The following is a 12,538-nucleotide window of genomic DNA, read 5'->3' on the forward strand; positions in this document are numbered from 1 at the left end:
CACCCTTGATCAGTGTCAGCTTCACCTCAGTCAAAGGATGTCATTTCCTCTGAGTCAAACCAAAGGCGTATTGCACACATTTTATGTTGAATTGTATGTAAAGGTGACAGGACTGACCAAAAACATGGGGACAATTGTAAAATAGTATTTATTTGTAGAATTTATGTATAATTTCATGTTTTTTATCGATTGACATGAATGATAACAACTTAAACTTGCTATTGATTTTTTTCTAAATAACAGTGTGACAAGCAGAGCGGGACGAGGGAGGGCCGTGATGGAATGGCGCGAGGCACCGGTCTCACATCTCTCACGGAGGAGCTCCGGAAGAATAAAAGGAGGAGCGACAGCAGTGAAGGACGAGAGAGAACCAGGCCTTATTATGTTTGTGTGGCCGACAGTCGACCGTGAGGGAGCTGTCGGCCCTTTACTTTCGTTTTGTTGTTTGTTTATTTGATTAAAAGTTTGTTATCGTTCGCCGGTTCCCGCCTCCTTATTCCCGTTTACTTCGAACTTTGTTACAAACATTTTTTAGCAAAACAAAACTATGAAAGCTGTTGGTGCAATTTGGCTGAGGACAAGGACAGGATTTGTGATTTTCAAAAGTGCTTTTAATAAATAAATAAACATCTGAGAACCTAATGAATGGCATATTCCTTTACAGAACAGCTCAGAAAAACATGAGTCAGTTTTAGACAACATTTGGATGAAATATTCCCTGTAACAGTTCAAGGACAGATAATGTACGTTTCTGGTAGAATGTCCTTTATATAAACAAAATGTGACATGAATTTAAAAGCAAAAATGTTTGGTAGGTTTTTAAGTTGAACGTTTTAGAGTGCAGGTGGTCTGTAGGACTTTTAAGATCTAATCGGAAGGTGGACTTTATATACACTTTCTCCTTTTCAAGTTTCATTCTGAGTTTTATAACAGGAACTGCACCTCTTTGTGTTTTCTTAAAACATTTTTAGAACTTTCGAGGTTATTTTCGTAAAGTCTCCCTGTTCAGGATGTTCAGGTATTATATACTGCAGAATTCCGAGACATTAAGTGATAAAAAATATAATTTTATTAGCTTTAAAATAAACCATTTCACATAAATAAAGAACAGTTGAGAAATACCACACAGGAAAAATAATGTAACATTAATAAAATATTGCAGGACTAAACGGTTTCACATTATGGTAGGAGATAGGAGATACAATAGTACAAATGACCGTAAAATGTTAAAGGAACAGTTCAGCCAAAAATGAAAATTCTGTCATCATTTACTCACCCTCAAGTTGTTCCAAACCTGTATGAAGTTTGTGTTCTGCTGAGCACAAAGAAAGATATTTGAAAGAATGTTTGTAACCAAACAGTTCTGGGCACTGACTTCCAGAGTAGGGTAAAAACTACAATCAATGGTGCACCAGAACTGTTTGGTTTCACACATTCTTCAAAATATCTTCTTTTGTGTTCAGAACAAAGAAATGAATACAGGTTCGGAACAACTTGAGGGTGAGTATAGTGACAGAGTTTTCATTTTGGGTGAACTGTCTCTTTAATTACAAGCATGAATCAAATCTAACAAAGAAAAATATATAGAGCATGAATATGATAATATGTGTGACTCAAAGTCTTAGCCCTTAAAAGATAAATTATAGAAATACATTTCAACAGAACAGTATGTATATCTGAGTCCCTGTCAATAATTCATGAATTAGGCCATTACATAAGTGTACAAGCTGAAAGATTAAGTACAGCCCTGTGTGTCATTTTATATATTATACAATCACGTTGTATAATATGTGTAATACTGACTGAAAGTCATTTAGAAAACCAGGACAATAATGAAAAATAACAAAGTACATTAACATAAGGTGCATATGTCCCCAACAAATATATATCATTATTTTAACACAAACTCATGCGAATGCATAAAAATGAACTTGCCACACATTTCTGTTTATTACACAGCTCATTTGATTTTGACTGGCAATCATGATGTTCTGTGGTTGTTTTTGTATTTTTTGTATTGATTTCACCTCTTGAAATAGTCTGCATAACTGGATTGGTTTCATGTCTCTTACATCACTCCATGCTTACTTCAATGTTGCCTAATAATAGTTCCATTGAATTTCAATTTTGTCGTCATTTGCCAAGTCACTGTGTAATACTCAGAATAATGTACAGTCAGCATTCTCATGCACATTTTCACAGAATAAACCCCTTAAGGGCTCATGTACAGTAAAGCTGACTGTACTTCAATTACAACTAATTATATATATATATCACGAGAAATAAGTGCTTGCAACCATGCAAGTCAGGCCAAAGTACTGTACAGTCAGCTTAGAGTAAATATCCTTAATGCATTTCGCTTGCATTGGCAAGCGAAACAACTTATGCTGCATTTAAGGTGTACATTTAGCCGATGATACACAGCCTCGGAATTGAACTCATATCATATCCTTGGTGCGACTTAGCCAAATACTACCGAAACACTATCCCTAAATTCATCATTTTTACATTCTAGCAAATGCAACCACTGTTCTTTACAAAGACCACACCATAAAGCCCGTCATGTTAACCACCACACCCAGAATCCCCTCTGCTCTTGCCAATATGTCCTTCAACATGGTCAGACCTCAGATTTGCTTCCTTCATGGATACAACAACGCCCAATAATTTCTGCTGAAAACAATATCCTCACAACCTTTACCCATTCCTAAAGAGAAACTTAGTGCTGAAAACAGTGGAAAAAATGACAAAATAGAGAAATAATAGCCAGATAGCCATACAGCTCAAAGCAAAACAATCTTACAAATTATCCAGATGGGAGGAAATTGCTGTTTACCAGCAAGTACACACTCCCTTTGGTAACACATGATAGATTTCAGCTCTTAACTGCTATAATTACATTAAGTCCTTCTAAAACGGACCTGGCTGAACATACTGTGAGTTAAAGTGCTTTAAGGTGTAGAAGTGCTCCTTTACGAAAATTAGCCACGTTTTTATTTTGTGGTAAAAGTGTAGTAACCATGTTTTTTGGTGCATTGATTACTGAAGTAACCATGCTTTGACTATGGTTTTTAAAAACCATGGTTATTTTGTGGTGACCCTGATTTTACCACAGTAGCCATGTTTTTTTTAAACCATGGTTTATTTTCGTAATGCCTAACATGTCTTTGTGATGTTTATTTCTAGTAGAAGTCCTAATTGACCTCTGTGTCGAACTGTTTACAACAATTAGTTGTTTTCCTTACAGGTGTATGAAATTTAGCGGCATCTAGCGGTGAGGTTGCAAACTGCAACCAACAGCTCACTCCCCCCTCCCTTTCACCACGGTGCCTCTCACAGGACTAAGATGTCGTGCCATTTTCACTTCTTTGCCGACACTGGACCTTTAACTCGCCTTTTCAGAAATGCCGATATTTAATCGGAACCCTGGGACACATCACTGTTTATCATTTGGTCATAGTAACCTAATCCCACCAAGAACGCTAACTATACAGATAACTATAAAAATAACTACATCAGCTTCTACACATACGGACATAACATTATGTTTATTTTAACCCCTGAGTGACACAGTTTCACACATTAAATGTGCGAACACTTTAAATTGGAATGGATTTTGATTGTTATATTTGTAACCGATGTCACGGCCGATTAAGGTAATAACATACGTTCAGTCGCACCGTCTAATTTTTTCGGACTCTCTATCACATGTCTTTGTTACTCCACTAACTTTTCAGAAACAGCCCGTCACGTCGTTGCTAGTTTTAGCATTGCTGTGTGAAATAGTTGAGGGATTAGTTAGAGGCATCCATGTTGTGAAAAAGCAGTTCCACATGAAAAAAGGGTTCTTAGGACACGCATTGCCTTTTCTTTACCTATTTACTATCCGTTGTGCACTGAACCGCTACATAAAATCACTCGCAATCGCTCTGTTATGGCGAATATTAGCGTTAGCCTGCTGACCAAAATATAGCTTTAAAGTCACAGTGAAATTGAAAGCTCTCATTTTTTATAGAATATAGTTTTATTTGTGCACTTCATTATAATTTTTTTATTTATGTGCCCTCATAATCTTTAAAAACGACCCCTCTTCACTTCCTGTCACATGTAATGGCTCAGGGGCGGGGCTTTCGGAGATTCTTTTCTGCCTGGGAAAAGATCTCAACGATTAGCAATTAACAGCTATCCAATCAGTTCTCTATGGACGAAAACAAGTCCCGCCCTACATTTTTTCTCATTTGTAGAAGTCGTTCAATCGGATAAATAGAATCGCTGACTTATCACGTGGACTTGATGCTTCATTGCTCCTGTGACTCACCTTGCATATTTATTTCCACATAAACCACAAGCCAACGCTTAGTAAAGGCCAGTTTTAACACGATAACCGTTTGCGTCAAGCAATGCGTGTTTAACAATCATTTTAGCTTACAGGCAACTGGAAATGCTTGAGAAGGCGCTGACATTTGTAAAACTGCATTGACCTTAAAGCTAGCAAAGATAAAAGGCAACCGTGACCAATGGGACCATTGCGCATTTAAGATTGAAAGCACCGTCAGCAACACGCTTAGGGTCGAGGAGGTAATATTCCTTCACGATTCTGGTGTAATCGTGCTCGCGGGAAATGCACTTGTAACTGCCGTAATCGTCTGATGTCATTGATGGAATGAGAAGGAGACATTCAGATTGGGTCGGCTGGCATGTGGTGCTCTTGTTTCCGTGTTTCCATCTGTAAGTTGCATGGTGGGAATCGACAGGGCAGGAGAGGTAAAAAGGAACCTCGGTGGGCACAGAATGTCGAACGGATGGGACATATGATAGTTGTAAGTCTTGTTTGGATCGTCTTTCTACAAAACATTTATTAAAGATAGTTTTTTTTCTCTGTATTAAACAAGGTAATCAATGGTGCTGTACATGATCAAAAATAACATACCTTGTTTCTGATCACATAAATATGTGTTTCCATCAGCAATGTTTTGTATTCCTCCTCTGTAACGAAATATGAAAATATCGAAGGTCTTAGTTTTGACATAGAACATGTGTTTCTTGCTTCTTGCTGTTGGAAAAAAATCACCACCATCACGCTAGAGTCTTGTGGGTGGTTGGCTTTTGGTTGCTAAGAGGTTCTTAGTATGTTGCTATATGGTTGCTAGGGTGGTTGCTTTCTGGTCTGCACCCACACCAAAAATGATATTACAGTCCTAAAATAACTCATTTTATGGAAAAGAGGACTTTTAAGGTATGAATTGTGTCCCAAAAGTGCATTACGACTTAAATTCATGTGTGTATAATCATACTTCGTTTGTGCTGTGCATCCGTGTTCAGTCCAAGCGCAGTAGGGATCCCGGGACAGAACACAATCCTCACAGGATGTGTTGTAGTGCTGACATCTCTGAAGGTCTAACACAGAAATCTGACCAGGATATCCTACAAAAAGCTTGCTCTGGAGACACATCCAAGAATAACAAGTAATATTATCTTCAATTCCGAAAAAACACTGGGATTTCTAAAATTCTTATCATCATTATTGTCAAAGCTGTTGATTACCGTTTCAGAGTCCAGTTTCATAGCCTGCACGGGTGATGAGCCATTGTACAGCCGTGTTTCGGAGATGATGAAGGCTTTCGTGTCATTCTCGAGGACTTTGAGGATCATGCCATTGTCTAAGAATAATAAATGTGATCAGCTCAAGTTAAAGCCTGTAGTTACAATCAATAATGGTTTCACGGATAAAATAGAAAGCCATTTTGCGAAGGTACAAGAGAACAAGAGGTGTTGAAGTGAATTATACAAGAGAACAAAAACAGGTAATGTGGGAAGGAAGTGTTGCAAGATTTTAATCTCTTTGGTATGAAGGAAGTCCCATGGCGAACTTCAACTTCATACACAGATTTTCCTCATGGAAAGGTACCTTTGGCCAACAGCAGCACGTTATACACAAGTCCATTTGAAGCTTGGACTTTGTCGACTGCTATCTTGGTATAGTTGGTTTTGCTCATGAAGAACGGCGTGTCTTTATGGATAGGATGAATCCAGTCCTGCATCTCTGGGTAGTCTTTAATGATATTGAGAGTAGCGGTGGGAATGGACTTGCTGTTTTTCACACACTAGAAAATTAAAATGGAGTTAAACCTGAGAGAAAGCTGGTATTGTTTGAGGTCTGACAATTCAATCCTTCCAGCGTTGGAAGACAAAAGACAAGAAATGACCCCTCATTTCCTCAAGTATAATAGCACTATTGTGGGAAACAGTAGTTACGGTTCACCAACAATGCTATAAGAAGCAATTCACCTTTGGGTCAAGGGTAAAAATCATCGAGGAAGTTGTTGGGCACAAACATTATGAAATGTTAGAAAACATACTGTATGAATTTAATAGTATAGGTTCGTTTGAATCAGAGTTTACACAGAGTGTGAAACATTACCAAAGATACTACTCGACAAGATACTTTTTACTGCTTTCATGGATGTCAGACATGTGTAACTGTGGTTGACCAATATGTGAACTAGAGGTAAATACATCTGCAGCCCACAGTTGTAACAGAGAGCCAGATGTGCAGTCTGGGGATACTGAATCGTTCTTTGTTTTCAGTTTATTTTGGGTCTGTGTTGAGTTCCTGAAATTCTAAGGAAAGTGAGTCTGACCTTAAAGGGATACTCCACCCAAAGATGAAAATTATGTCATTATTTACCCTTGTGTTGTTCCAAATCTGTATACATATCTTTGTTCTGATGAAGATATTTGGAAGAATGTTATCAACTGACATTTCTGGGACATCATTGACTACCAAAGTAGAAAAGATTATTGTATCATGTTGTTCTGTTGAAGACAAAATTAGATATTTTGAAGAATTTAGGAAAGCAAACTTTTCTAGGGCACGTTTGACTACCATTTTAATTTGTCCTACTATGGTAGTCAATAATGTCCCAGAAATGTCAGTTGCTAATATTTTCCAAATATCTTCCTTTGTGAGTTTTCATTTTTTGGGTGGAGTATCCCTTTAAGAAAACAACACATCCAGTGGGGAGTCACTTATTTGAATGTTTCATTACCAAATCATAAGCATTTAATGTGTAAATAACATTGATTTACATGTCATATTTAGTGTAATTATTGATGTTTTAAAGGCTATTGTATTAATCACCATTATTTATTCTATCATTCATGAAGTTTCATTTTTATTCTATTCCTATTCTCTCCTGTTCCTTTATTTAGTCTAATTCAGTAAATGTTTTAACCGACTGAAGAAGGCAAATTTGTGGGTGCGAATATTTTGATAAGAATTTTTATGGAAATTTTTGGAAACATACGTAGACTTTGTTGCTTACCGTTCCAGGTCTTGTGGTGGGAATTTTCCCATCATAATCTTTGAAGACAGAATTCTCAAAGATGGCATCAAGTTCTTTCAAGGAATATATGCAGACAGCGGTAGAGTTCCTATGACAAGATTAAAAAAGATGTTAGCGCACATTCGTTTTGTAAATCTAGATTATTGTAACAGTTGCAAAAATAACTGTGAAACAACTGTAAGAAAGTAACTAGAAGAATATCATTTATAAGTTTGGGCCACATAACGTTCGTTTATGTTGTTGCCACTGAAACTGTCTATATCTGAAAAACATATAGACGGGAGTGTATGCAATGAAAATAAATACTTAAAGCAAGTTCTGGAAAACAGTTAGTCACAGATAGGAAATGCTCCCTTGATAGAGATGCTATTCTTATGCTTATCTCAAAACATCCTCTTCCAAACATGGTTCCTTTTCAGAAACTGGATTTCTGTAATACCATAATAAGGAAGCTCCACAGACAGTAGCACGAAGTAACTCTTTACCAGCTGCTGGAGAAGAGTGCGTACACCCTCGAGTCTGTCCAGTTCTCAGCATGCACAAGAAAAATATCCTGCAGACGGTTGAAGTACAGCGATTCTCCGGCAATCCCGCATATAAGCCTTGCCTTGAGGAAGGATGTCCAAATGTTCTGGAGGTACTGCTTGGGACCACCTTCATCAACCTGCAGGGTGTGATTTATATTTTAACAGATGCTTATTATTGCCACACCTGTTCAGCACAGGGTTACCAAAGATCATCCACACAAAGTTACACAGCAAGCATCAGTGGCCGTCATAGGGAGTCTTGGAATGCTCTTTATTCCTTGTTTGCTTTCATAACAATTACTAAGAAGTCCAGTCTAACAGAGGATAAACACACCCTGTTTATGACATGAGAACGAATCACACAATGTTAAGTTGGAAATGAAAATGAGTTTACAATGAACTCACACATCTGCCATTGAATTGTAAAAGTAATGGAAAATAACAGTCTATTCATCCTCCCTTGAACGTGTAGGAAGAAAAAGCGTGCTTTATTCGTTTTTGTAGGTCACCTTTCAATAATAATGTGCAAATACAGCCACAGAGAAAATTAAGAGACCAAATTTTCATTAAATCGTCATTTCTAGATGTATTGTGGTCATTCCAGTCCAGTGTTTGTTGAATTTCAACAAAATCAAAACCTCAGAGTGACATAAAGTCACCCAACAGCAATGTTAAATACTGACAGCATGACAAGACACATCGATGTTATCACATAAAAATACACTTACAAATATTAATGTATTAATGTTGCTTAAAAAGTCAATATGAACTTGTTTTTGCAGTATTTGAGGTCTGAAAAACACAGAGCATCTTTTCTGTTATTTTGATCTGTTTCTCCAAATTCTATTCATTTTTTTGTGGCTGTATGTACATTAGTTGATTTTACTACAAAGTAAATTCCCTCTCAAATATGGTTCTCATTTCATTTTCCAAGTATACTTTTACTAAAAATAAATCTTCTATGTAGTTTAAGCAGCCAGAAAGACCAGGTTTGACGCCAAAGTCAATGATGCCAAACCCTACTGGCTCTCACATGTCTCATAACCATGAAATTAGATTTGGGAGTTGTGGGGAAAACAACAGTGGCCTGCAACTTACCTTTATAAAAGATATTAATAATAACAAGATACGTCACTGCCATTGAAATGAATGGGGAGGGACGCAACGCTCAATATGGCCGCCCTAGCGAAGCTTTGCGCATGCGTAGTATCCAAAGCAACATAAAAAAGAATGTTTTTTAAGCGCAATTTGATCATAGGAAACAAACGCAATGTCATTTTTAAATGTTGTTTTTAATTGGGATTTCATCCGGCGATTGTAGAAATATCAGTATTCTCTATTCACACCTTGTTTGAATGACGTAATAGCTGCCCAGAGGCGCGTTGCAAACATGGCCGCCGAGTGGCACGACTTCCCTAAGCGGTATTGCCTTTATCCTCAGGCAACGTGGAATAAAGCCTGAGTTGTATTATTAACTACCTAAAGCTGATGACGCTTTTTGTCATTTATCCGTATAAGGAAGAGAATTCAGATTTTTTGTGCCACGGAGAGCAAATAATGCAAGAACTTATATTATTGAGTGAACTATTATGTTTAATAATTGAAGATATACCTTACACACTCTGGCCACCCTGGATATCCACGGATCCGCTTCTGGACTGGTGTCTGAGTTTTTCTCACGAAATAAGACATAAATCTTCTCGTTCGTGGGATCGTCTTTGCGCTCGGCCAAAAAACTGGAGATGAAGGTGGGTTCTGTATGGAAAGTCCCATCAAGAATTTGAACATTCAAAGAGAGTTGAATATTATTGTTAAACCTCAAATTTTCTAGAATCACGTAGGAGGCCTTGGCTCTGAGGGGAACAATGACAATTAGTTGTATTTTGTTGCTGCAGCGACAAAATGCTGTTCTGTCTGCTCAGCAGTTGCAAAGTCAGTGATACTCCTCAAGGTTCTTGACATTCATGCTTATTCATCACATTGCTGTGGTTTAGCCAAGCAAGTGCTATGTGTGTGTGTATGTGTGAAAGAAAAACTTAAATAGCCCCTGAATCCCTGCTACTGTGGTAGATGCCATAACACAGACCCAAAAACCATCCTTCTATAAATTGATATAAATGTTTCATATCTTAAAAAACAACCAAGCCAAAAGAAAAACAATGATGCACGTGTTTCTGCAAACCTGAGAGCCACTGATCGTGCATCCATAAACTGATTCGATTTCCAGCCCGTCTACGAAACTGGAGAAGAGCCCCATCACTATACAGAGGAGCTGCAGCATATAGATCTCCATCTAAACACATTATAATGAATTGAAGCTTAGGTTTAAAAGTAGAAAAGACGATAATCTTACAGATCATTCACAAAGGGTTGGTTTCCCGGACAGGGTTTAAGACTAGTCTCAGACTAACTTAAATGTAAGCGGTGTCTTGATCGGAAACAATTTGCACTGGCATATCTTAAAATATATCAGTGCAATTGTTTTGTCTCAAGATGCACACCATGCTCTTTTGTCAAGTATGTTTTTAAAAACGACTTCAATATCCTAATTTAACAAAGGCCTAGTCTTGGCATAAACTAATCCCTGTCCGGGAAACCGCCCCAAAGTCTATTAGCAGATTAATGCATTAAACTGATTGGATACGGTACCTGCGGTCAGGCATAAGGAGTTTTGTGTACACGTGTGAGGTGAGATTCCAGTGCCATCTCCATACTCTATAACCTCAGTGGAATTATTGCTTTTTTCGGAAAACTGTGGAAGAAAAGAAAACCAATTCATACAGAAAAAAGTAGCTGCCACTGTGCTAAAAAAAGTATACCACAAGTATGTCTCATATGGCAGACACTGTGCAGTTCTTAATATATACAGCGACAAAGAAATGCTATTTTGGCTTACCAGTGTCCAACACATCGGGTTTTCTCCGTTTGTTCCACATACAAATGTGCTATTCTGAAATCGCTCAATTACTGTCACAACTTTCTCACAAGACTTCTGTAAGGACGGAGGAATAATAGTCAAGACATAAGGATTAAAATGTACATTTATTTACATTCTCAACCTTTCCCTTACCAAAATCAAAATACCCTCATGATTTTAATACTCTAATGGATTTACCTCATCACAAAATGGTTGCAATTTTGGATTCAGGGTGAAGCTCTAAAAAAAAAGAAATCAATCAATAAATAAGACTTATAAAACTCTTATAGCTTACAAAACACCACAATCCTAGATGCTGTTAGCTTTGTATGGTTTTGGTTAAAGAAGCTATTGAATATATTTATGTCCACGTTGTCTTTTATAATAACCACAACTGATGAAAACGATTGAAGTTATAACCAATATTTTATTTCCTTTTAAAAAACAAAACTTATACCAGTCACAGGTTTTTGATATAAAGGACAATAAAGACTGTTTTCTCCCTGAACAGTCTAAATAATTCATTGCAACTGTAGCAACAGTTTTCTGCACCTGCTGATTAAATAAATAATGAGTTCCTCTTATGCCCAATTGTTCTGTTTATATTTCCATCCACTGTTTAAACAGACACATTTTATACTTTGTTGAAACTTCAGGGTCAGCTACATGTATATATGCCGATGTCTGTGCGCAAACTGTGCATCAATAATAGTTTAGGCTACTGAGATCAGTCCACATCTATAATTGAACTTAAATGGCATGTGGGTTAAAAGGTTTTAAATGATAGTGTTTCAAAATCTCTGTTAGCCTACTTATTTGCCAGATTAGTATGCTGTACATGCCAACTCTAAATCATTTTGCATTGAATTTTATAAACCCAATCCAAATGTAGGAAGGATTTCACGTATTGTAAAAAAATGTACTAAAGCACCCTCATTAGAAATTACCTCATTTTCACCATTTTCAAAATCAACCTTGAGCACAGAGTTTAAACCTCCCACAAGCAGAATATTGGATCCTTGTTCATGAAACAAGACTGTATGGCTATAGTTTCTATTGTATAGTAGAGCATCATCTGTGGAGAAATAAAGGCTAAATAAGATCAAACAAATAAATACGACTGACTGAAATGCTACATAAGATAAATAAGACACGCTTTCCATATGCTGAATAATATAGGCTATTATATATGGCATCTCTCATAGACATAACAAATAGTTTATTTTACTATATACTATTTTATGTATTATTTAAAACTGTTAAGTATACATTAATACAATATATACTCTAAGGAAATTATCATTTACATAAGCAATATACTGTGCTGCAGTGGCTTCGCTTCATTCTTACCTTGTTGTAGTGTTAATCTAGGTTTAGAAGCATCTTCAGAAAAAACATGTTGAACCCACAGTCCATAAATAAACCATCGAGACGTCAAATGTCGTTTAATACCGACAGATAAACGCCGTTTCAGGAGCATGATCCAGAGCCTGTCTCTGTTCCGAGATGCTGAAGGTATTCAAGCTAGGAATTCAAAACCAAGCGTGGATTTGTCAGACGGCACAATGCGTCCAACCCCGCCATTCAGACCGCCCCTTTTTGGAGGTACCCATTTAGACCTTAGGTCTGCATAGAGGGTAGCTACCCCTTCACCTACAGAGTACAAGCGGGTTTGAAGGATGCATGCAGTTGTATCCATGGCATGGTGCACTGCTGCTTCAAACCATTTTTTCGTAAATTGTATAAAT

At 37.2% G+C, this 12,538-nt stretch overlaps 1 protein-coding gene across 1 annotated transcript; it reads right to left on the reverse strand.

Annotated features, from left to right (window-relative positions):
* Nucleotides 1-1,056: 1,056 nt before the first annotated feature.
* Nucleotides 1,057-12,360, reverse strand: sema7a (semaphorin 7A). Its single transcript, XM_057330311.1, has 14 exons — nucleotides 12,141-12,360; nucleotides 11,738-11,865; nucleotides 10,989-11,030; nucleotides 10,770-10,865; nucleotides 10,523-10,625; nucleotides 10,056-10,166; nucleotides 9,486-9,628; nucleotides 7,832-8,010; nucleotides 7,326-7,434; nucleotides 5,909-6,104; nucleotides 5,545-5,660; nucleotides 5,295-5,440; nucleotides 4,931-4,986; nucleotides 1,057-4,844 (listed from the first exon to the last, which is right to left on the reverse strand). The coding sequence occupies exons 1-14, from the start codon at nucleotides 12,268-12,270 to the stop codon at nucleotides 4,489-4,491; spliced, it is 1,911 nt and encodes a 636-aa protein (XP_057186294.1). The 5' UTR covers nucleotides 12,271-12,360; the 3' UTR covers nucleotides 1,057-4,488.
* Between the last annotated feature and the right edge of the window lie 178 nt (nucleotides 12,361-12,538).

Source organism: Triplophysa rosa, linkage group LG3 (assembly GCF_024868665.1).
Source record: "Triplophysa rosa linkage group LG3, Trosa_1v2, whole genome shotgun sequence".
Classification (NCBI taxonomy): Eukaryota; Metazoa; Chordata; class Actinopteri; order Cypriniformes; family Nemacheilidae; genus Triplophysa; species Triplophysa rosa.